Source organism: Centroberyx gerrardi, chromosome 6, assembly GCF_048128805.1.
Source record: "Centroberyx gerrardi isolate f3 chromosome 6, fCenGer3.hap1.cur.20231027, whole genome shotgun sequence".
NCBI classification, from domain to species: Eukaryota; Metazoa; Chordata; class Actinopteri; order Beryciformes; family Berycidae; genus Centroberyx; species Centroberyx gerrardi.
Window position 1 is genome coordinate 7,886,312 of NC_136002.1, and position 26,152 is coordinate 7,912,463.

The 26,152-nt window shown below is 41.6% G+C and overlaps 3 protein-coding genes across 4 annotated transcripts; 2 read left to right on the forward strand and 1 right to left on the reverse strand.

The window, feature by feature from the left end:
• Positions 1-2,931: 2,931 nt before the first annotated feature.
• On the reverse strand, positions 2,932-12,594 carry nop53 (NOP53 ribosome biogenesis factor). Of its 2 annotated transcripts, none has more exons than XM_071897310.2 (12): positions 12,344-12,594; positions 11,624-11,700; positions 11,278-11,377; positions 10,375-10,577; positions 9,356-9,411; positions 9,064-9,159; positions 8,094-8,195; positions 7,830-7,985; positions 5,322-5,497; positions 4,744-4,810; positions 4,228-4,304; positions 2,932-4,040 (listed from the first exon to the last, which is right to left on the reverse strand). In XM_071897310.2, the coding sequence occupies exons 1-12, from the start codon at positions 12,547-12,549 to the stop codon at positions 3,980-3,982; spliced, it is 1,377 nt and encodes a 458-aa protein (XP_071753411.2). In that variant the 5' UTR covers positions 12,550-12,594; the 3' UTR covers positions 2,932-3,979. The 2 variants fall into 2 exon arrangements, with proteins under 2 accessions (XP_071753411.2, XP_071753410.2); XM_071897309.2 differs by having other exon boundaries at positions 11,278-11,380; positions 12,344-12,592.
• Positions 12,595-13,119: 525 nt separating this feature from the next.
• Positions 13,120-16,294, forward strand: LOC139910035 (histone H3.3A). The gene is made up of 4 exons (XM_071897226.2): positions 13,120-13,265; positions 14,207-14,350; positions 14,961-15,114; positions 15,340-16,294. Exons 2-4 carry the CDS (start codon positions 14,223-14,225, stop codon positions 15,466-15,468), a joined length of 411 nt encoding a protein of 136 aa, XP_071753327.1. The 5' UTR covers positions 13,120-13,265; positions 14,207-14,222; the 3' UTR covers positions 15,469-16,294.
• Positions 16,295-17,124: 830 nt separating this feature from the next.
• LOC139910036 (histone H3.3A) lies at positions 17,125-21,677 on the forward strand. The gene is made up of 4 exons (XM_071897227.2): positions 17,125-17,260; positions 18,364-18,507; positions 19,235-19,388; positions 20,072-21,677. The coding sequence occupies exons 2-4, from the start codon at positions 18,380-18,382 to the stop codon at positions 20,198-20,200; spliced, it is 411 nt and encodes a 136-aa protein (XP_071753328.1). The 5' UTR covers positions 17,125-17,260; positions 18,364-18,379; the 3' UTR covers positions 20,201-21,677.
• Positions 21,678-26,152: the final 4,475 nt, after the last annotated feature.

Consider the following 26,152-nt stretch of genomic DNA (forward strand, 5'->3'; position numbering starts at 1 on the left):
GCGTGACAGAGTGTGTGTGCGTGTGTGTGTGATGGAACTGGAATTAGTGACAATCATCAAGATTTAGAGTCATTTACTCAGCTGAGGCTCTCTCTCTCTCTCTCTCTCTTTCTCTCTCTACTCATGCAGGACTTGTGTTTTTTAAAGAGGACCGAACATCGCAAGGTATCACTGGGGGCAAGTTTATACATGTATGAATATTACATTTGTGGACTGTGTGTGTGTGTGTGTGTGTGTGTGTGTGTGTGTGTGTGTGTGTGTCTATCCTTACTGCTGGCTCTCCTCATTGACATGGCCACCAAACCGTGAACCCAGCATAATGAAGAAGTGATGCAGGCAGGGGCGCTGCTAGAAATCGCGGGTCCCCTTGACAACATGTGAGACGAGGCCCCTGCGCCAACGCATGTGACTTCCCAGCAAACATTTTGATTTGAATAGATGCTGATATGACAGCCTGCACCAGTGTTGAAAACCTGTGTAAATACAGCACTAAAATCAAAACTGAGACGACATCCGCAGTCGTCCATAGCTGCCACCTGCATCATTTTATGAAATCAGGATGTAAATATCTTTCTGATGTCAGTTCCATCACTGTCTGAAAGCAGCTCTGTTGGTTGCAGATGAGTGTTTCAGTGGCTTCCTCTGTCACTCCGCAGACCGCAGACCGGAGTAGTAATCTAGTCTGAAGGAGGTAATGAGTGACAGCACACACTCGTAATCTATTCCACCCCATGCCGAGACAATCTGGCAGCATCCGCGTCTCACACGTGAGGAGAGTAAGGGAAAAGGGGGAAAAACACACACACACACACAACTCAGCTGCAATCTGCCTCTGTCTGGCACAATCCTAACAAAACAAAACACTATAATATTCCTCTAATGTCCCTGTAAGGACAAGGTCGGGAGACAATTACATTAATCCATGGTGACTAGTAGCGCTAAATAAACTTGTGCTCTATGTCACAAAGCCAGTTCAACATCATCAGGGTATATCTGCGATAGCTGGCTTCACAAAACCAAACAATGACAGTGGTAATCAACTGGCTCTGTCAACTATCAGCGCGTTCACATGAAAGGGGCGGGGTTTGGAACAAATGGCTAATCACATGCAACATGGGCAGATCCAGAGCAGCTGATTTAAGATAAAATGAAACTGATCACCATGGGGAAATTACACACAACAGTTCAGTAGACTGTAAAAATGGCAAGTATGAGAAAGAAATTGATTACTAACATGTACGGTATGTTCTTCTCTAAAGAACAACAACGTGTGATCATGAATACATATGAGCAATACATTGTAACAGTGAAAAGGGTGCAGTATGGACCAATCACTCTGGGAATCCTATAAAGGAATTTCAGTGCACTTGATATGCAACTGTAAATGTCATTCATTATTAATCATTATAGTGAAGTAATGTCACTTACCAGCTATTTGTTAGAAGCTCTCTTTTACAGTCAGAGTGGGCAAATGGCCTGGAAACACTACAAACAGTTAATATATCTCTGATCTTCTTACTGTCTGTTAATTCAATAGTATCTCCCTGTAGAGTTTTTATTATTTGTCTCATTCATTTGATTTGAGTGCTTCTGTTCATATCTGGTTTTGTAAGTGAGAGTTTTACAATAAAGGTTATTTTCATAAATATGAACCTCTACAAATGTGATACATATGATCCTCTATGAATGGTGATGCCATTTTTCCAGAGTTTTTTGTTTGTGTGGGTCCAATAGCTTGAACATAAGCTGGTTAGGTGTGCAGTTACCATGGTGATGCAGGCCTACCTCACTTAAAGGTGAGCCACATTCATGACATCTGAAACTCCATAATCTAGCTTCCTAGAATACCCCTCTGATTTACATATCAACAACATACAGTATATCCAGCTGCCATAATGAACACTTACTACTCTTTATGGTATTTCTGTATCCTCTATGTTAACTATAATATTCCTATAGGAAGCTATAGATTTGCTGAGATATTTGTGTAGTGGGCTACAATTAAAAAAACGTTAGCAGATTATAGTTATTTTTCATAAAGGATACATTGTGCACATACAGATAAATGGAAAGACATACATAGAAAAGACAGATAAACCATTGAGACAGACAAGGCTATAAGTTGCAGAGACAGACAGACAGACAGACTGACAGGTTAAGCATGAACATCAAGGGGTAACGTAAATCAGATGTGTGGTTCCCAAAGTAAGGTCCAGAGACCTCCAGGGGGCCCCGAGCGACATGAGGAATACTTTAATTATACCGTTGTTTCAGTCACTAGAAATAAGCACATTAAGAGAATGTATAAAGATGAGTGATTTGATTAGAGGTTTCACTGCCTCCACTCTAGCCTACAGCTATGTAATTCTATAATCACTCAGAACCAAATACAAAAACAATGGATGGGTTTTCTTAGGGCAAAATATTATCAATGTTTGTCTGTGGTCTAATGTGTATTGAACAGCAGGATTGACATGATTAACTGTGGGAGCCCAGTGCTCCAGGGTCCAGAACACACTTGCGCATGTGTGTGTGTATGAGAGACAAAGAGAGAGAGAGTGCTAGATCAACTCTTTTGGGCAGCTAGGTGAGTGGGGGGCCTCTGTGGACTCTGAAGGTAAAAGATTACATTTTCACACTGATTAACGGATAAGAGGCTTTGGCACAGCTTCAGGCACCAGGGGACTGTGTGTGTGTGTGTGTGTGTGTCCTTGTCCACACCAGCAGGACACTGAAGGCAATTATGGTTTAAGCCAGTGGGTTGAAATCAATTATCACATGCCAACTTCCCCGAGCCTGGCTGTCTGCTTTTTTACCTGACACGCAACAATCTATTAAACAACTGCAGTTTAACCTTACTTTATTAATGAATTAATCCGATTATGGACGTTAAAAAAAAAAAAAAAAAAAAAAAGCATGTAGAGATTTTGGACATGCTCATGAACACATTTTGCCTCTTCCCTAAATGCTTTTTAATAACTGTTCATACTGTTGCAGGTCTGTCTGTAGAAGAGTATGTTAATCTGCTTGGCATCCAAAGCAGATGCCGACAAAGTCCCTAGATTATGCGAACGACTGAATGAATGTTTCAACTCCTGTCATTTTACCTCGAGCGACCTCGAGGACAGAGCATGAAAGAACCAAGTCGACACTGCGGTAAAAATCACCCAGGAATAGCGATGAATTTGAAAACTCACCAATTTCATTCATTATTTTTTACTACATTCTGATTTAACCCATCCAGCTTTCACCAAGAAAGTCACGATGTAGGCCGTTTACATATTCAGAGTGTTACAGTAATCCTGGCAAATTAGACTCATCTATACACTATATATAGAACTGACATAACCCCGGGCGATATCCATGCAGTGGATATTGACACTTCCTATAACTGACCCTGCTATTAACCTATGCATTAAGTCTTTATGCAGTGACACACTGACACTTGGCCCCAGCCTCAGCAGACCCGGCCGTACAGTAATAACCCTTAGATAACCTTTCTAATGCACATGGCTCCCACTCCGACGCATCTGCTTGTGTCACAGATTTAACAGGTGTGATGACAGTGAGGTTTCAGAGTGATAGGGGATATTATAAAATACACACGGAGCAGGCATTATATGAATATAATTGTTAATAACAAGTGATCGGCGTATAAAACTGCAAGGCACTGTAGACACAGTACAGCAAATACACCATGAGTCAAACGGCACACACATCTCCAGCGCTTTCAGTCTCATTTTAAATATCACAAAGTTGGAATTCCACCGTTGTGGGAAGCGTATTCATTTTAGCAGTTGTAATCATCACAGTGATTACTGACACAAGTACTGAGACCTTCAAATGGGTCCGGCGGGCCTGAAACAGTCATTCTGTTGCAGCGCCTGTGTTTGAACAGTTCAATAATGTTGCACTTGTGGTTTCTGAACATCGGCCAGCTTCTCCTGGTGTTCAGGTCCTGTGGTCTGGTGGGTCGGCATTAAGTGATCTCTCTGAAAGCCCTCTTCTCCACGTACTTCAGCTTGTGTTTCCTCTTGAACCTAAGAAAAGGGGGAAGGGGGGGTAATAGAGAGGAGAACAATGAGATGCGAGTAGGAAATGTACATGGAAGATATTTTACCAAAAAGAGTGCTTTCATACACTTTATGAATCTGCATGTTACTGGTTTGCAAGTCACTGGGACGTCTGACAAGCTGTGACGTAAAGAGTAAAGCAGAGGTTCCTTACTTGGCTCTCTCCCTTGGTTCAATCAGGTTCCTCTTCTGCAGACTCTTGAATCGATCCTTGAGGACGCTGCCCTCTGGCTGCAGCGCCGCCGCATTACAAGTGGTGAAGAGGGAAGACACAAGCCCAGACAAGTCCATGTGAGACAAACGTCACACTGCAATCGCTCAATGCACAATTCCCACCCCGATTTTAAAAATCCCGTTCGCACTACAAAGGCTGACTTAAGTGCCATTTAGAGAAATAATGGTAGGGGGAAAGAGAGGAGGGCCTAGACTCTGCCACTGGTAATGAGATCAGATGAAACTTTAATGATCCTTGAGGGGAAACTGGGTTGTTGCTGCAGCAGAGGACAGGATATAGCTAAGAATACGACAATAGAGAGAACTGAAGATAATACAAGTAACTACACCAACCAAACGCACCAAAACTTAATACAGATAAATAAGACTCTGTCCGCAAAGTGGACGTGCAAGCATGCATTGCCAGGTATTACTATTATACCAGTTAGTGAGGTACCTTGAGTTGTCGTAGGGAGCCGGCCAACTCGTCACTCAGCTGAACCTCCAGGTCCTGAGCCTGGAACCTGCAGAGGAAGAAACAGCAACTGTTTACCATGGCGAAATAAACAGTTCAGTCCCTGCTACACAGTCCACATACTGCCCGCTACTGAGACAATCAGTGATAAACATTCAAAGGAGTACATTTCCATGACTTGGAATGAAGCTTAACATGCAAATCCTTCTTAACTGCCTGCTCACTCACAGTTTGGATACAGACATCATCACTGGGGACAATGTGGGAAGCACCAAGTTATTTAAATATTGTTTTTTTTACTCCTTCTATTCTTCTACAAAGTGACTATTACCAAGCTTCCAATAGAAAACTGAGGTTGTCTCCAGCAACGACAAGAACATTTACAATAACTAAAGTTCACATTATGAACAACATTTTGCCAACGCACACACTTTTGTAGCTTGCAGAAACTAGATTTTTTTCTGCGGATCAAGGAAGATATTGGAGATTAAAAACAGGCCTAAGTGTTTAATAGTTTTAACATCTAGCAGCAGATAGGAGGAGATTGTTGGGTTGCGTACTTGAGTTTGCCGAGGCGTCTGGGCTGGGCTTTCTGGGCCTCCTGATTGGCCTTGCGTTGTTTCTGTCTCTCCTTGGTCTTCTGCTCCACCTGTTTGATGGAGGCCTTGATGGAGCGAAGCTGGAAGAGCTGCTGCCGCCGGTCCGTCTGCTGTCTGTTGGCCTGCCGCCGCTGCTCCTGGGGTGGGAAGAGGAGGAGAACGGTTGAGATGGACGATTAGATCTCGAAAAGAGGAAAGGAGGAGAAAGGGAAGGGCACGTGTCTCGATTCTAAACACCACTTGTTGACATGCGTTTTGTTGTAAAACTTGTGGCTCACCCAGAAACAAAGGCCTCATACACATTTGAACTTGGCAACTTTTTGAGAATGCTTCCTGAAAGCCATTAGAATCCAGACTTCCAGTAGTCGCAAAAATGCTTTACTTTGAACAACTTAACTCCTGGTTTTGGGAGCGGTTTGAAAACCTCTCACAGGTTTTAGCTGCAGGTGTGTTTAGTGAGTATGTAACATTTTGCTTTCTATATAATCATCAAGGATTGCACACACTGCAATTCCAAACTTGTCTCTGAAGAGTAATACTGTCATCAAGCCCCACTAGTAAAGTTCCAACTTCCCGGTTCATAAATACAACTTGCTGCGCTTTTGGTCGATAATAAACGGACCATGTAGCAAAAGGGATGACTGACTGGAGAAAATGTACAGCAGCTATGTAACTGATGTTTTCATTTGCTAGTACAAGTGATGTAGTATTCAACAACTTTTGGCTATTATTGGCTTCCGTGCTGTCTGGCATTTTCCCTCCTCAAGACACATTCCCTAAATGTCACATCTTAGCAACCCAGCCATCATAGAAAATTCATAGTTGTATAAACAACTTTGTTTGACCGTTCATGTGCGGCCAACTGCAATATTTCTGAGAGCACTTGAAGACAGCATAAATCTTGCAGTGTTTTGTTTGATAAATTATTCTGTCAAATAACTCCATTAAATTTTAGGAAATATGAGGTTTTCAAAGAAGCTCGTAGCTGGATCCAGCAAGTGTCCTACTGCTTGGTTATTGCCTACAGTGTACAGTGTGTGACTTCACTAAATTAATTAAGACTATATTTCGCCAACATCACCACACTTCAAGTGTCAAGATGTTAGACTCTGTTCCACATTTAGTATGGCAAAGATGTCAGCCGAGTAATGCAAAAGAAGTGATGATTCTATATGTCAGTGAGCGATTGTGAAATTAACCAATTGTAGAAACTGTACGAACTGCATGCAGCACCTGCTGATATGAATAAAATGTATGTTGAATAGGGATGCAAATTTTCAGAAATTTCCTTAATCGATTGTCGGTCACGTTAATGATCAATTAATCGATTAATCATTATGTAAAAAACAGCTTTTGACACAGAAAATAGAAAATGCGTGTTTTTACACCTGTCTTTAGGCCTACTCAACAAGTTAATCAACCAAGCGCAATTCAAAAGAGTCGGGACTCCCGACAACGGACGTCAGTGTTTCCCACAGGCTGAAAATGTACTTTCTTTAGGGTTCATTACTTTAAATTGTCTTTACATTGTGTCCAACGGAACCGGTGGAACTGGTGGAATATGCAATGAAGTCTCTGCACTGCACTCATGTTAACTTTCTGAGTGTTGAGCAGCGTTAGAATTGTCCAATTGAAAAGTATCAAGTTACTCTTTACCGTTACAACACATGCGAGTTCAGAGAAATTGTGGAATTTTATATTTTTTTACGAACGTTTTCAGAACGGGAGACGGACTGTCAGGTTGAGTACAGAGCTACTGCATCGCCAAATGACAGACATGACATGATGCGCACATTAGACTCATTACAGAGAGATTTAGATCAATTTCTATACATTGATTAACTGTTTATGTTGTGCCGGCTGTGCCGATATTGTGGTGCTGCCACAGTTTATGTATTGGAAACAATGGCACGACAATCTACTGGTTTATTTAAGAATAAGAGCGTATCTACGTGGTCAGGGATGAGTCCAGTGCGCAGCCTGGTGACAGTCGGTCCATCCGCTGAAACACACACTCCGGGGGAACAGCTGTCCCGGGTCGGGAGGCACAAATAGTGTCGCGCCAACTTCGCCAGCCGGGGGAATGCATTCTCTTTCATTGTGCTTGTAGAGGTGCTGTATTTCAACTTTGTATTACAATGTTTACAATGAACACTGTTGTCTTTTCGGGTGTAATGCTTCCGCCTGCTTGCTTGGCTTTCTTCTACCTCTGTATAGGCGGTGAAAGTTAAATTGCGCCCTTGTGGCGGTAAATCATTTCCGAAAAAAATGAGAAATAGCACATAACGTACATTATCGATTAATACATGCTTGATCGATCAAATTATTAACAGTGATTAATCGATCGTCGATTAATCATTAACATCATAAGGAGCCATGTAGCATGGTGAAGTCTTTCACAAGCTGCGTGCTACAGTGAACGGTACAGCTAGTGGTTAGGTTTGTGTATGTAGTGAACACTGTATGTACCTTTATCTTGTCAGCCCTCTCTTTCTTCCTCTGTCTCTCCGTCTTCTTCGCGGCCAATGAGATGGCTCCCACTGGCACGTCATCCCCTTCCTCATTAGGGTCTTTCTCCTCCTCCTCCTCTACCAGGCCTTCCACCTGCTCCTGGAAGACTGTCTCCTGCACACATGCAAACACGGGTCAGATTAAATCCATGATCAAAGCTTCTACAGCATTGAGCAGGGAGATCATCACAGTTGCTGGACTAACAACACGCCAAACATGTACCTCTGTAGCTATGTCTTCTTCGTTGACAGCCAGCTGTTTCTCTATTTTCTGTTCTTCCTTTTGTTTCTTCACCTCCACCTCATGGGCCTCCAGCAGCAAGGCCTGGGTTAACAGAGCAAGAGAGAGATTAAGATGGTACGGTGTCAGTGGCATGTCAGGAAGGCTCATCATTTCAACAACAACAACATAACTAAAGGGGCTGGCTTTAGTTAGAATAGTTACCCCAGTACTTGTATAGCAAGGTGAGTCAACACAGCACTAAAACAAATTATGGAAAAACATTACACATCTTTGAGTTGGTTAGCACAATTAGCACCTTCGTTTGAAGCATGCAAGTTGGTAGACTCAGTATCACAAGTCATTGTTTGCTTTGCAGGAGTCTAATTGTAACCATATTGTTGTCATTCTTAATTGTCTACAAAATGTAGACAAATAGATGGGTCCCTCGCATTGCTGCTTTGCTATTAGAAAAGCTATGAACAATGAATTTATTAGAAGTTCAATATATTTCTTTGAAAGTATCCTAAGTTCCCATTGAATATCTACATGTTTTGAAACTCTGTCATGTGATTTGGTGAGTACTCTGGGTGTCTGCAAGGTTCACCAAGGTAAATATTAGACTTTTTGATGCTAGTTAGAGTGAAATATAAAGACCAAATTCACAGTTGAAATAAACATGAAAACAACTATATACTTGTCAGAACATAAGTCTGCACGACTGAGCTTATTTCTCACTGGAAAAAAACATCACACTAAGAAACCTCAACAAGAGACCTCTTAAGATGCACAATGTTGTATTTAAATGTATTCAAGACCTTCTACTGAGTTTAGATAGTAGATATTTAAAGAAAAAAATTAAATAAAAAAAACGTTGGTACGAGCCCTACTCTCTGCAGCAGTCAACTTGACACATGAGCAGGTGGCGTTGCTCTAGTCTGAGGCTGACTGAGGGAGCAGAGTGGTGGGTTACCTGATGGGAGAAGAAGTCTGGGTTGTAGGATCCTCCAGGAGCGATCACCTCCACTGCAGGGAGCACCGACGGCTTCTCATTCAGCTTCTCTGGACGCTGACAGAACAACGACACATCAGTCAAACTCCAACCAACACACACAAATAATAGTCAAACTCACACTGGTGGCAAATAAATAAGGAGCCTTCTTTATTAGTGACGCACTGCTGGCAGCTCATTTGATTAAACCTTCACCAAACTGTATAAAAACATTTCAGTTTGAAAACCATCACCCAGATACATTCACTCTCACCTTGACAAGCTTCTTGCCAGTCTGTTGAAGGTACCAGGGGTCAGCTGCATCTTTGGCTGCATTATGAAAAATAAAACGGTTACAAATATACATATGAATTGGTTCTGTTATACTCAATACTTTTAACTGAACTTAATTCCATAATTGCTGTCTGGCGCCCCCATTTGAAACACAGTTGTCCTTTTGCTGGTTTTGTTTACATGGTGATTTGTTCAATTCAAGACATTTTTCTCTGAAATTTCATGTTTGAGCTTTCGATACAATGACTGGCAGCATATGACAGCTGAATATTATTTTTGTCTGCAGACACTGCAGCAAAATCAATTTTGAACTGTAACGGGTTAAGAAAGAAAGGGAGAAAAAAAAGCTTATTTAACATCCACAAGTCCAACTTTTCAAGAACATTCGTGAATATATGAAAAGTTCAGATGGCCAAAATCCTGACCGCATCTTCCAGTCCAAGTAGCTATGTTTCTATTCAGCACAGTTGCCCGAAACAGTGGGCTCAGAGAAAGCCTATGAGAATGACTATGGCAAAGGACTCTCACCCTCAACTTCTAAATTTGGTTGGTGTGGCCTACATTGGGACTAAATATGGTTAAATCAAGCCTTGTGTGTTGAAATGCGGACTCCAATTAGGCCAGCCCTCGCCATTTCACAAAACCATGAAAAGCCTGCATCAACGTTTTCCCTGGTGGATTCCTGTTTTGGAGATCCAGCCAACTGATGGAGATCAGCTCAAAAAGTTTGAGGAAATCTTGTAATATCCATCCAGCCTTACACCCCCCATTTGGAACATGTGGATCATACACAATCTCTAAACTTTATTTCTACATGTGTATCTTTCAGTATCCTCAGATCCCCAGGGGGCCGTTCACATAACAGTCCCCTGAGCTCCACGTTTGTCTTCACATCCCCACGAAGGGAATACTGGGAGCGCAAGGATGGGATCATCACTGGACAGACGGACACACACACACACACACACACACACACACACACACACACACACAACTCACACTGTTGTCCCCACAGGTCGTAGTAGCCTCTGTCTGGGTTGTTGTTGGCCTCTGTCGCTGCCTTCTTGGCCGTCTTGTCGACCGGCCGTCTGTTCAGCAGCCGCTTCTGACTGCGCGACACCACGCCTTTGGCCGCCAGCTGCTCGGCCTTCTGGGCGATGCGACGGAGCTTCTTGGCATTGGGCTGCTGGTGGGCCAACACACTGGGGAGAGGGCAGATGAGAGATGAGGACTCGTGGAAAATGTGGTTTAGGAAAAAAGGCGAGGTGAGATGCAGGGAAAGGGAGAAGCGACAGAGGAGGTGAAGTAGATGCAGGAAGGCAGTAGGAAGTGATGCAATTCAAACAGGGGAAGGCAGCTACTCTGTCTCTCACTGGATGCTTAAGCCTGTGTGACTGAACACCGGCTACACTGTAGTGTGTGTGCGTATTCTCAGATCCCCAGGGGGCCGTTCACATAACAGACCCCTGAGCTCCATGTTGGTCTTCACATTCCCATGAAGGGAATACTGGGAGCGCAAGGATGAGATCATCACTGGAAACACACAGTTCTCAAAAACCTGAGAAAAAGTAGGGCAAGGCTGATGTTTCGATATACTGGAAATATATCAGGTGGATCTAATCTTTCCCAGTTTTCAGTATTGGACTCAAAAAACATGCATGGGTTGGCTAGACTGAAAAGCTAGGGGACAGGCAGGAGGAATAGGAAAGGTGAGAGTATAGCAGGGGAAGGCTAGATTCATACTCTTGAAAGAGCTGGTTTGTAACTACAATCCACCAAAAAAGGCATTAACAATTCAAGAGAGCAAACTGTGTGCCATTTCGTCTGATAATGACTGATTAAGTATGAATCTAGCCACAGAGGGAGGGTAGAGGACAGAAGGCCATGACAACGTGAACTGACTCTTTAGGCGGCGGGACGAGGGAGTCGTGCTGCAGTATCAGGTCGATCCTCAGAGGGCGAGACGCTTTCCTTTTCCTCTTCTTCCCCTCTTCAGGTTCCTCCGCTTCACAGAGAAGAGAGAGAATTCAGCCTCACCCAACAAAGTACCAACAAGCAGATACACAAACAAATCTCTACACCGATCGATGTCCAAAAGCACCGACCAAGCTTTTCATTTACACATACCCTAGTTTGAAAAATGCAGGGCTACACTTTTGTCTTTATTCACAATTACATTCTACCTACTGAATAGTACCGTAGTCAAAAGCTGAACAGTGGTTGACAACAATGTGGAGTTATTATTTACCCTTCTGTGTGGTTTTCTTCTGGTGTCCAACATCCAGAAAGAACAGACTGTCATCTGACTTCTCAGACAGCAGACCCCTGTCAGACAGAAACATCAGATTATTACACATATGAGGCTGACCACTGAAGAAACAGAAACATTTCCAGTGATTCCAGTGATTTCAATGCTTGAAAGGGTATCAAATGGATTATTATAGGGAGATTTCAAGTTTCTACTAGATGTTGGGAATTTCTATTTAAAAAAAAAACTAATGGCAGATACAATTGGTGGACAAACATTATCTAAAATCATTGTAACATGTGGCATTAAGTTAGTTTTTTAAGACAAGACTAACAAATTGAAAGTGCCAGCTTAGCACTAGTGGGAAAACACGGGGCGCGTAAGATTTTCATTGTTTGTTTATCTTATTAGAAATCAGGAGGACTTGCTAACACAATGGTGCTTGTTAATCAAAGCAACACTGAATTTCTAGACTTTTTTTTATTTTTTTTAAATGGAGTTTGGCGTGAGACTGTCTCCATGCAGGAGAACAGCATGTCTCGAGGCTAATAGCCATACAGGCCCATGCAAGATGCCTTCATCAACAGGGCTGCTGAAAATATAACGTTAGTGTAAAGAAATTCTCACACGCCAAGTTTAAGCCAGAGTCACAATCTGGAGTCTGTCCATCTTACACCTCGTCGATATTAACATTTTGTTATCTACTCCTCGTACACCTACCCTGTAGTCCTCTGCTGGAGCCGGACGTCGTCTAGAAACTCTTCGACATCTTGAACGTCGCTGTGTTTGTTCCAGTTCTTCTTCTTATTCTTATTAACACGTTTTCTCCGACTGCTGAACAAATCCTCGGGGTTTGTGGAGGACTTTACAGGTAAAAAACCTGGCTGCGCAGCCACCACGCGTTTTAGCCTCCTGGCAGCCGCCATGTTGGAGAATAACACGACGCGTTTCTTCTTCTTTAGTACCGAGGCGGTGGAGTTGAGCCGTGGTGGCGCCACCTGCAGGACTGACAGTGTAAATGGCGGCGCAGATGTTAGGACGTCACCTTATAAGTAAAAGTTTTAAAACATTTTTTTTGTCTTTCAGTGCATCATATTTATTAAGACTATCTTAAATTATTCGTATTTAAAATGTGATGATTGTGGTGGCATAGTTTTAGGTGATATTCAGACAATAAGGAATCATATGATTTTTTTAAATGATCATTATTATTTTGATAACTTAATAAACACAAAAGTAATACAATGAATATAGTGCTAGCAGTCTGGACACATGGGCTCAGTGGCACCCATTTTATATTTTCTCTTGAAAACTGACAGTGCTTCACTTTTTTTTCTTTAAAATTAAAATGCTCAATTACATAAATAATTAATACTTAACTAACCAGAACTGTCGATAAACAGAAATGTGCAAAACTTGTTGCATGAATGTGGGTCAGGTCATGCAGTTGTTTATCATGTTGCTGTAACGTATGTATGTAATATGTTTGTCCCAAATGCATTATGGGAAACGTGTCTCCTATCGCTTTCCTATGTTCTTTTTCCTTTTTTTCCTCCCTTCATTTTATTGCGAGAACAACGCTTTAGAGACTCCAGAATAAATTCACAATTTTGAGCTGTTATCTTTCACTAAGTTTTCAAAGGTAAGTGTCACCTTTTCAATAAAACTCCAATCTATCATTTAATGTTTTTTAGTTCTCGGGTTGACATGTTTTTTCGTTTATTTTTGGTGAAAAAGAAAACGCAAAGCAGACGAGCTATTATCTGCTTGCTCGGGGAGTCAGGGACCTAAAAGCACTTGTGATCTGGTCGAATTTGACTCGGAAATGCGCCTAAAGTGAGGGGTCATCTGACAAAATATTGTTCACCAATAGCTCCATTGACATGTCTAGTGTCGTCTTCAAAATGTATATTCCAGTTTCATGCCGCAGTTTTTATATTGTTCGGTCGTTTTTATCATCACCCTCTTCGTTTGCTACAACGATTTTTCCTTCCCGTTTACATTCTTCTAGCCAGCAGCCAGCCATCATCTTTAGGTGTGCTGGTTTGCTGACATCGAGTAGCCCGCGCGGGCGGCGTCCCTTGGTTTTCCTGCGAAATAGCTTATTTTGAATAAAAAATCAAGTCTCGTGCTTACCCGGGGAATTCAGATGAACGAAACGAACAGACCCACATTCAGTGCGCAAGGGGCGGTGCTAGACGGTCGATTGTGTCGTTGTTATTGGTGTAAAGGCTCAGAAAATCCCGCCCCTGAAGCTCATATACGGATTGTTATTGGTTTAGGTGATAAAGAGCTCGACTGTGATTCGCTACCTTCGATGTCCTTCTTGTTTCCAGTCATTGCATAAGCTGCCTTGGATACAGTTTGACATATTTTAGGCTGCTAGTGCAGATATTTTGTTTTCTAGCCCACTCTAACTTCAGGATAGTAACTGTCATGTTTAATGTAAACTTTTAAGTCATGATAGATACAGCTGGCAAATTATTTTTTTTAGCTTTGACATTTTCATTTTCAACAACCCTGAGCCTTAAAAAAAAGCTTTGTAATGACTTTACTGAAACAAACCCTCCTATCTCCCCTCAGGTGATCTGTAGTAACCATGGCCCGTACCAAGCAGACTGCCCGTAAGTCCACTGGAGGCAAAGCCCCGCGTAAGCAGCTGGCCACAAAGGCTGCCCGCAAGAGCGCCCCTTCCACTGGTGGGGTCAAGAAGCCCCATCGTTACAGGTGAGGGCAAATGCAGCCTGTCTATTAGTGCTGGCAAGAGGAACAACACCAGATCGGCCACAGTTTCATGCATTTCTTCACAGCCCTTTATTACACCTGTCACTATAAACTCAAACACAGCTGACACAGTTGTATATTCTACAATTTCTCTCCAGTTCCCAAGAAACAGATTGTACAGACATTTTAGCTTGCTTACTAATGCAGTTAACTCAGCTAATATCAAAACAAAACAAAGAAACAACTTTGTCACAAAACATTAACACAGTATGCATGTTCTCAGTACACTTGGATTGTAATTTGAAAAAACACTTAAAACACTTTTTTTTTAATCAATAATTGGAGTGGAGCTGAAAATCTACCCACTAGTGTCAAATCCTTAGTAGTGGAAAGCAGCTGAGACCGGAGTACACAGTGTGCTCAAGCATGCACCTGTCCTACCAACAATAAGCAACAGAGGGTGCAAGCTGAACATGAATATAAGTGCACAAGAATCATGTATTCTGCAATATAGTCTGCTGAACCTCAAGGAGAAGAACTTCAATTCACAATAAAGCAGGTTCCTTCTCAAATTTTCCCCTATATCTCATTTTGTGCCTCTCCCCATCTGCAGGCCCGGTACCGTGGCTCTGCGTGAGATCCGTCGTTACCAGAAGTCCACTGAGCTGCTGATCCGCAAGCTGCCCTTCCAGCGCCTGGTGAGAGAAATCGCCCAGGACTTCAAGACCGACCTGCGTTTCCAGAGTGCGGCCATCGGAGCTCTGCAGGTCAGTGGAACAGATAGAGAGGGAGGGAGGGACGGAGGGAGGGCTGTTGCATGCAAGGGGGATGGGTCATTTCAGCAAAAGGATTTCATTAGATAAGGTTTTACTGGCATGATACAAATATATTATCAGGTTAAATTGCCTCTTGCTGGTTTATTGTTACTATTAACCTGACACCATGTTTTATTCCCCCTTAATTCCATTGTTTCTCCTCTGTCCCGTCTGCAGGAGGCCAGCGAGGCCTACCTGGTGGGTCTGTTTGAGGACACCAACCTGTGCGCCATCCATGCCAAGCGTGTCACCATCATGCCCAAAGACATCCAGCTGGCACGCCGCATCCGTGGGGAGCGCGCATAAAAAAAACAAAAAACGCTTTCTCTCCCATTTATTATAGAGCATCCTCTCGTCCCTTCACCACTCTTTTCGTCCCTTTCCTTCCTCTATACTTAGTTGGTAGTTTGGTTTGAGGTTCTATATATCATATGATTGTGATAACCGTAAAATGTGTAGTCACGTCTCCTTTGGTGCTACTAGTAGCAGAGTTTGCTTAGAATACGTTCATGTATGTTTGAAACTTTGAATCGCATACAATTACACTCCTCACGTCTAACTAGCTAGCTCACAGGAATACCTAGTTATCTGTATAGAATGGGTGTTTTTGCGAAGTCGAGAATGTCTCGTGTTCTCAAATCGGCATAGGACATAGCATTAAGGTTGAGACATTTTCATCTTCGGACAGACACATGCATTGATATAATGGGTCTTACCTTCTGAAAAAGTTTTTTTTTTTTTTTTTTTTTAAACAGAAATTTGATGTAATAGTAGTGTTTTTTTACGATAATGGTGTATTTCTACTGTTACTGTTAAATGTATGAAATCACAAAAGTTTGATTCTGGTTGTCAATTAGAAACGTCATTGTGCTATAATGACACTGCATGGTTTGACAGACTACAAGCGGCATATATGTAGCAGACCTATGTTGATCATATTTTAATTTTCAGCCACATTATTATATCCAGGTAATGTTATGACTTTTTGTTCCTCTCTCAGGTTGATATGATAACCTATGATTTTTTTTTTCTACTGTGTTTTTGATTTATGTTTTTGGTCATTTTTAAAAGCAAATATTTGTACTCCGGAATTCACATGCAAACATGATAATAAACGGATTCTTGTGGTTAACTAAGATGTACGAGTGGTGAGCACAGGCTGGGCAATGAAGCTGTCTAGAAAAAGATTCTTTGCTCATGCATTCATTTTGTAAGTCACAGTGTTTGTGATTGATAACTAAACATCCCTTTTGGAACTGTATAGTTGGCCTTGTGAAATCTGAGTGAAAATAACTGCAGATAACAGCAAATACTAAGCAGTTAAATCTGTATAAGTCAACAATGATCCTATTTTCAATCACAATCAGTAATCAAATACATAATGCAGATGAGAAAATAAGTATGAGAAACCAGGCAATTATTCTACATTATACAAACATACGGTATGTTAAAATTCAGGGGTGTCATTTCATTAAACCCTGAGCTATGGCAAAGTCCCTGCATCTTGGTCAGTGTGATAAATTATTAGACACATAGGTCACCAAACTATCAGCTATCAGAGTGAACACTGGCTCTGAATACTCCCCTGATGTGCTTTTGTTTCGTTTTTTAATAAAATATGGCTTCCACATAGATTTCTGGATTTTTACTTGCTCTTTGTTCTCCATTATATTTTTTAACAAATACAATATCAACTTTGGACTCTTGCTGTATGGCTAATGAAAAACCATGACATCATGGTAAAATTCATATGCCATCAGTGGAAAAAGGCAAGACAACCCAAACAACAGCAGGTCCGTATTTTAGATACTTGGCCATAGATATACGTAAGATCAAATGTACTGACTTGCAGACGAACATTTACAAACTTAATGAGCATCTCGATAAACTAAAAATCGTGTTTTCCAGCACGTATCCAGCATGGCTCAAACTGACAAAAGTAACCAAAGAAATGTTGTAAACACTGTTGCATTGTGGGACAGATGATTGACGCGGCGGCCATTTTCCCGCTGGACGCTGCTTCCCATTGTAGATACGAAGAAGAAAATAGAGACAAGCGAAACATTTCCCACGTCTTCTATTCAGACTTTTCCCTTAGGTAAGTCCCTCGAAATATACTACCATGAATGTGAACGAACTTTGGATTTTTTAAGTTACAGATTGACACATTTCTAGGCATATTTAATAGAGAAAAAACTATAATTTCATCGTGCGGAAAAATAACAAACACGGCTATCGAACCGAAGGTAAAATGCAGTCTTTTCTACACCCGTTCAGACGAGGGGAAATTCTGTTTCAAATTATGCGCGGGTTCAGTTCGGTTCTACGCAGCCGTTAGGGACCTTTCAGCTTTCCTATGTCTATTTATGAGTTCCTTAAAATGTCTTCTTTATAGTTCTTTGATCGCTCGACACGCTGGCACAGTCGTTATTTGTAAAATTGTCATTGTTTATGTGCTACTCCTTTGCTCTTCTGCCCTGGGTCTTTATCCCGTTTGCGCATCAAACCGCCGCCATCATCAGAGCGGAGTAGGCGGGCCTAGCAACAGTCTCGGGGAACTGTAGAGCCCGCCCACTTTTATAATTCTGCATGCTGATTGGCTATGGTTCTATATTTACAGCAGCGTAATGCCTTTTCAGCCAATAGCATCGACGGTCATTTTTGATTGACGTCTGTCTGGCTGATTATGATAGGGAATGTCTTGTGTGTATTCTTACCTAAAAGTTCACTTCCTTGAAGTTGTGTGGTTAATTCTCAAAACTTTATCATTTTTTAAAACTGTCTTTTAACCTTTATTTAGCAAGGATAATCCCTTTTGAGGTTAAGAATCACTTAAGGAAGTCAATCAAGGAAGTTGCTGTTGCCGCTGTTAACAGCAGTATCAAGATGTTATGTAAAAGTGTCACACCAACAAGATGAAGCAATTTACAAAGCCAAAATCGACTCAAATTCACATTTGCTTTGTGTTTTTTTTTTTTTTTTTTCTATTCAGTATTTTCTATGCTTGCATTCTTGGTGTTAACTTAATAAGGGTGGGGGTCACAGATCTATCTCAGAATGTTTTATTTTGTGAGTGAGCAGGGTGAAAGGGGACATGACTTAAAAGAAGAAATAATAACCGTGGAACACGTTGCACAAGTTAATCAATTTGAAGCAGTTGTGATTCAGCCTAACGCTTGTGTCTTTCTCCATCTTCTTCAGGTGATCTGTAGTAACCATGGCCCGTACCAAGCAGACTGCCCGTAAGTCCACTGGAGGCAAAGCCCCGCGTAAGCAGCTGGCCACAAAGGCTGCCCGCAAGAGCGCCCCTTCCACTGGTGGGGTCAAGAAGCCCCATCGTTACAGGTGAGACGGACGACAAGGGCTCCCACACAAGTGTTTTCACTGACAGACAGATATCTTAAACCTTATGAGTTCCAGATGCATTTACAATTGCAGGGAGAATAAGATGAAAAATGTTTTAAAATGTATCGAGGAATAAAAAGGGAGTAAATAAAACTTGTCACCTCTCAGCCCCTAGATTTTGAGCAGGGTTCCCACACTCCTGGAAAACCTGGAAAAGTCTAGGAATTTTAAAATTGTATTTCCCAGGCATGGAGAAGTTAAGAAAAATGCTAAAAGGGAGAAAAGTTTTTGAAGTCATGAAATTTTATTTGTGAAGTTAATGTTGTTGCTTTTTTTTCTTTAATACTGTCAAATGTCACAAAAAGCTGTGGCTGGCTCCAAAACAGTCTAGGCCTCCCTGTTGGAGGAAAATATTGTTGGTTGCTGACTGTTTTTTGTTAACAGAGTTAAAATGATATTATGACCTTTTGATTTTTGAAGTGAAAAACAAACTTTTTAATTCAGTCTCATTCAAATTTGGTCACGGAGAAGTCATGGGAAAGGTAATAGAAAAGTTGTGCAATTTCATAAGTGAAAAGGAGTGGGAACCCTGTGTGAGATTTCATCTTACTACCTATAGATGTATAGATGTCGTTGGAATTTTCATGTAGTTAACACAAGAGGACTTTCTGCAGCTCAATTCTGCAATTTCCTATACCTGTCTGACTCAATTTTTTCTGTATTTAAGGCCAGGTACCGTGGCTCTGCGTGAGATTCGTCGTTACCAGAAGTCCACTGAGCTGCTGATCCGCAAGCTGCCCTTCCAGCGCCTGGTGAGAGAAATCGCCCAGGACTTCAAGACCGATCTGCGTTTCCAGAGTGCGGCCATCGGAGCTCTGCAGGTCTGTAGCACAAAACCAAAAAGAACTCTACTAAATCCACGCTATGCGCTCATAGGGTGCTACTGAGTGTTAACAGTGTAAGGACCAACTGTACACTTAACCTCTTCATGGATGTGATAGTGTAAAGGCCTGACAATTTAAGTGTCTTCTTAACCATGTTGACTAGGTGTGATGTTAAAGGGAAAATAAGATAAGAGATAAGATGAAAATTTAATCACCATGTGGAAATTGGGTTGTTGCAGCTGCACATAGTAACAGGCTAAAGCAGAAAGAAAAGTAGAATATAAATTAGAAATTAGCAAATAGGGGTTATTTAAACATAATGTAACCAACAATTTCAACACCAGAATGCATTACGTAGAAATGTATGAAATAAAACTGTGAAAAACGAAATATAAGAAAGTATGGCACTATGTGGGTGTGCAAAATAACAGCAGTAGAACATACAGACACAAAGAAAAAATGAATGGAAAAATATGTCCAATATGAAAATGTACCAAAAATACGAAATATATGCATTATGAGATAAGTGAAAAAAAAAATCAAAATATATGCACTATACAGCAAATAAGAAGATGAGAATATTAAGAAAACACCTGTAAATGCGTCACATTCACACAGTGTACAAGCAGGAACTGATAACTGTTGCGTTCCCCATTGTCTCCCCTCTGTCCCGTCTGCAGGAGGCCAGCGAGGCCTACCTGGTGGGTCTGTTTGAGGACACCAACCTGTGCGCCATCCATGCCAAGCGTGTCACCATCATGCCCAAAGACATCCAGCTGGCACGCCGCATCCGTGGGGAGCGTGCTTAAACACCCTCTCCTCCTCCTCCTCCTCCTCTCTCCTTTTCACCTCCTCCTCCCTTCACCAGTCTGTCTCTCCCTCCCTCCGTCCCTCATCTGCTCCCCCTCCCTCTCTCCCCGTGTTGGTAGTATGTAGAGGAAAACTGATTATATTATGAATAAAGTGTATAGTCGTGTTTTTTCTTAGTGCTCTCGGCAGCAGACTTCTAGGGTACTCTCTTTTTGTGCATGTACCTGCTCGCTGGTGATCAGACCCGCACGAGCACACGCTCATACGCGTCTCCTAGTTTGCACCGTTTCCGCTCTGCCTCAAGAAACTGGCAGGAGAGGAATATTGGGATGGGAGAATAGGAGAATGAAAAGATCTGGGCCGGGACGATGCAAGTGTGGGAGGGGCAGACGGGAGGAGGGGACGGGTATTTGTCTGCTGGGAGACTCTTCTCTCTCCTCTCCAGCAGGGTGCTAGAAGAACTTACCTGCTCCTCTCCTCCCGCTGCCTACCTTCGACCAGCCTCCGCCGACTAGTGTGCAGAGACCAAGCCGCCCCGGGCGCCGGTCTCTCCTCATAAAGGCCGAGGCTGGACTCTCTGTCCCTATGTGTCTGTGTGAGTGTCGGCTCCGATCGCCACAGCAAATTGTATACAATCCATCAGCATCTTTGGAGAAGTTGATTTATGATTACCATATTGATCATCGCTGTTATGGGTCATGTTATGTTTTTTGCTTTGTTTTGTTTCGTTTTTTTGTTTTGGGTTTTTTTTCAATAACACTCAAACACGAATGGGATTTTTCACTGCAAAAGAGAACTATTTGTGAATGACTTGGAGGTGGGGGGGGATGATTCAGATTAAAACACTTTTACAGAGAACAAAGCAGATTTGAAATATTTTTTGATGTACCAAGCTACTGACTTGTTTTGGCAACCAAAGTTTGATCCTCTTGTAGATTTGTCTTTTCCTAATTGACAGAAGAGTTTAACCCCATTTGTTCCTGTTGTGTTCAAATTGGCTTCGTCTACTAATGATATAAGCCAAAGCATGAGAACTGAAGTGTGATTCCAGTGATATTTTTTTAGTAACGGCTCATTTTTTTAAAACAAAGGACCTTTTTATTACAAAGGTTCATGGAGATTTGTAATGTTCTCCAAAACCAAAAGTTCTCAAAGTGTGAAAATGATCTCTTTTTTTGACAAATGAAGTGATAAAATGTGAAACTGTATTGTAAATCAATGTTACATGATGAATAATTATGGTCAGGTTTTCTGTATACGTCCCCCCTTTGCTTCTCTTCTTTCTCCAGATCGGTTGATCATCTGTGTACCGTTTCTCAGGTTGACTCGTCACCCTTTTAACTTAAATCTTTTTTTTCTCAATTAGATTTTTTTTTTTTTTTTTTTGGAAATGTTGAGGATGATGTTTCAATTAAACAATGTTTGTAATTTCCAGATTTGTCATATAAGGTGGTAATAAATGGATGTTACACACGCTCCCCCTGCAGTCTGTCATTTAACCGAACCAGTTGTTTGTTATAGTTACAGTATACTAAAACTGAAAGCTGCAACAGGTTGATAAAAAATATTGAGAATTATAAAGCCTAATGCAACAGTGTATATAAAGGTTTGATCAAATGGTAATTTGTTAGAAGAATTTTACAGTTTTTATTTATTTTCCTGAAAAGGAATCATTAAATGTTGAATGAATGTTGTTGAATGTTGAATCATATATTCAACATTCAATCACTAAATCTGAAATAACAAGGAAGTCTCCCTTAATAGAAACCACAGAATTGAGGCTATATGATTTAATCAAGGGGCAAAATTTGAAGCTCTTCTTTTGACATGAATTGGTGCGTAAGCTTTGCATAAAATGTTTTGAGTTTTTACAGTCAAATTAACTGTATGTCATTCCATTGGTAACAAGCAACCAAAAAAATGCAGAAATATTGCTATAAATTCAAGTAGTACTGTTACTGCCTCCAGGAAGATGTCTCCTATTCAGTGTCAGTGGAGCAGCAAGAGGATTTGTCTTTATCTGTAGATTATATCATTAAGCAAGTCTTGGCTCTTTGCATTTCTAGCTTTGCAACAAGCTTACATGTTCACACATGGTGAATAAACCGTCCCACATCATAGAAACACCGTACGTGAGCTGTGTTTGAGAGCAGCTTTTCCCTTTAGGTTCTAATTTACAGTTATGTAACCTGACCTATAATCCCAGATCAATAACACTATTCTTAGAAACCGGATGCATCCTCAGTAGCCTTTGTAGACCGAGGTGTAGAGACCTTTACTGCGTGAGCCTTTGTCTCTCACCTGGTGCCAGCTGCACCACTAGATGGGGCTAAAATACCATATTTGTGTTGGTAACATCAACCTCAAACTCCTTGTACTGAGCACTGGCCCTCATGACATTAGAATGGACTGGAGCTAGATAATGGGACCACTGGTATTTGTTATTGGTAGGTAAATTAAATCAAATGCACTAACTGGTATTTATGCAATGTGAATGCATGCAAATAGTGAGGGAAACGCATGTGGCCGTTAATGTGCATGCCTACACACTCTCTTTTAATTTCTCTTTCTTAGACACACAGACACACGCACACTTCTAATTAACCGTAAGCACTTGTAACCTTAACCCTTAAATTAACTTTAACTTGAATTCCAACACTAACCTTAGTCCTTAACCCCATTTTCCTCTAATGACAAGTGACCACTTTGCCCCGTTTTCTATTCTTGGAGGACAATGTGTTCTGTACCCCTCACACACACACACACACATACACACATACACACACACACACACACACACACACACACACACAGACGTGAGACCCAAGCATTACAATTAATATCCCCTTATGGGTTGACATCATTCCCTCATCAGTGTTTCATTTCATCCTTCTACTTCCTTGATTAAAGGGGATAAAGCCATGCCCTCAGCCATATTCATTACAGTGAAACACACACACACACACGCACACACACACACACACACACACACTACACACACTACTGCGGCCTCAGCTATATTCATTACAATGAAACACACATAGACAAACAAACATCTAATCAAACACCAGGCTTTAATCCTGTTGTTTTGAATGGCCATCACAGCTACAGTGGTATGAGCACACACACACACACACACACACACACACACACACACACACGCACACGCACACATACAATCACACATAGTCAACCAACCAGGGTAAAGTGTAGTTCAATCTCTATCCAGAGAAATGATTTGAAAATGAATGTAAAAATATTCTTTTATAGGCTTTTTATTTTGTTGTGTGCCATTTCTGATCCAAACTAGACCTCTTACTACAGTTGGACTGGATTTAATGAACCCCAGTTCACTTCAGTTCAATTCAATTCAATTCAATTCAATTCACTTCAGTTCAATTCAATTCAATTCAATTCAATTCAATTCAATTCAATTCAATTCAATTCAGTTCAGTTCAGTTCAGTTCAGTTCAATTCAATTTGTTTTCTCTTCTTCCCTCCTCTCTCATCTCCCTTCCATTTCTCTTCTCTTCTCTTTGCTGTTGTCTAAACCGGCGTCTGTACTGAGAAAAACTTCTCACCAAACCCGTCCTGAAATGCCGCACATTTTCCCAGATTACAGTAAGAAGTGGCTTCACACTATGAATCAGATAAGCGGTATGAAACTATTTCATTCTTTGGGTAAAAAAAAATGCAAAACTTCATAGCCACAGCTAACCCCTGGCTAATCTAAGTGCAGGATTACAGGGCAGCGTATCAAAGAGTGGTTTCTTTCAGGATTTGGACCCGAACACTGTGAGAAAAGCATCATGTGGGCCGAGGAGAGCCGTGCTTTTGTTGTTCCAAAGAGGCCTGAATAATGACTGATAACTAGTTCAATATGAGATTATGGTATATACTTTGGAAAACTGAAAATATTGTGTTCGCCAAGAAATGGACTGGTTCTGTGAACTTTGGACTGGACCTCAAAACGGGTCAGATAGGTCTGAATGAGCCTGTGTCTGGTGCTTCCTTATATGAGAGTACAAGAGCATTATGGGCTTTGTTTTAATGAGTCTGACTCAGTTCTCAAATTGGGTTCTGGGTTTGAGAACCCGTGACCTATACCTGTTTTTCTCCGTATCTATATACTGGATTATATTGTTTCTCCACTTGTAACTTGTTAATAAATCCACTTTATTTTGTTTACCGTCCTTTTTAGGTTGAGATGAGGTAAATTCATAGTATATATGGTAAATAGTATCAAACTGGTCTAAGTGATATGAGGATAAGGGAAAAATTATATTTTGTTCTGAAAATACAGTTGATTTGTTCATATTTGTGGTTGTTTGCCCTATGAAGATCACCAACTACAGATCAGAATTTAGCCACTTTCTTATTTACCACCACATCACTGATTTTACTCATATTACAGTTGGTTTGACTTATCAGCTTCTCTTGTTTTATTTGCCTAAGGTCAATATATGTACTGTATATAAATGTGTGTATCTGGAGCTTGTTTCATGAAGAACATGCAGTATGTGACAGTGTGATTTGACAGTGTGGAGTATCGTGTGATACCATTATGTGACCAGTCATGTGTGATGCTCTAATTGTTCAGCATCTAATGTATGTAAAGGGGTATGTGTATAGTTATTTTTTTAATTGTGTGTGTCCATCTGTGTATATATATATGTGTGTGTGTGTGTGTGTGTGTGTGTGTACGCAAGTGTGCATGTGCGTTCACCTTCCCCAAGGTCTGCATAGTGGCGCTCCATCTGTGGCACTCAGGGGATTACAGCCAATCTGTCTGTCTGCCGCTCAAAGTGCTGACCGTCAGACCAGCACCAGATTAACACAGTGCTGGGATTGGTGGAGGGAGGGGGGGGGGGGGGGGGGGGGCAGACGAGAGACAGGGCTAGATGTTGAGGAGGAGAGAGAGAGAGAGGGGTGTGAGGGGGGGGGGGGGGTGCGTGCGGAAGGTGGGGGGCAGGGGGTCAGAGAGACAGACCCCAGATTAGCGCACAACTGGTACAGTGTGTATATGTGTGTGTGTGTGAGTGTGTGTGTGTGTGTGTTTGGGAAGGGGGGGTGGGGGTGTAGACGTAAAATAGAGAGGGACAGAAGACAGAAGGGAAACAGGGGCAGATATGTGGGGTGGGATGGGGGTGTGTGTGTGTGGGGGGGGGGGCTGGGATTTAACACACAACACCAGCAGAACGAGGAGTTTTTTTAAAAATACTTTAAAACTGGCCAGGACTTAAAATAGTTTGTTCCAGGAGGAGGGAGGGGTGGCAGAAGACAGATAGGGCACCCTAGGGTGGGGGGGGAAAAGAAGGGGCAGAAAAGGGTAGAAATACAGAACGAGGGTGGGTGGTGAGGGGGCAGACAGGTGAATAGATAGAGGGAGACTATATGGGAGAGCTGAGGGGAGAGGAGGGAGAGAAGGACAGGGGGAGAGATGATGATGTTGTAAAATAAAATAAAAAGGTGGCCAAACTCTAATCTCCAGCCAGCAATATAACTAAAAATCTATTCTATTTTCAGAGAAGCATTAAAGCATTAAAGCAATAATCCACTACATTTTCATGTAAATAATAATAGTTCATATACATTTCTATCGCTGATTGCTGTAGCACAATAGTGAATCAATCTATATCCAGTTCATGAAAGCTTTTACATTTGCTGTTCTAAACACCCGGTGCCTGGTAGGTCTTTACTGGGAAAAGTCTTCCTCACAGGAAGTGATGCGTTTTACGTTTCCGGTTGGTTTGGAATAAACAGAAGAAGAACTGGGTAGTTAGTGTGAGCAGTGACAGCCACCATGGCTGAACAGACAAAGAAAAGAAACTCAAACTTCATCAACAGAAAATCCAAGGAGAAAGACGTCACAGTACTGGACACACTGTTTGATTGACAGGTGATCTGTGGGAAGTGCAGTGCAGAAACACCACAGCAATGAGGGCTGGGCA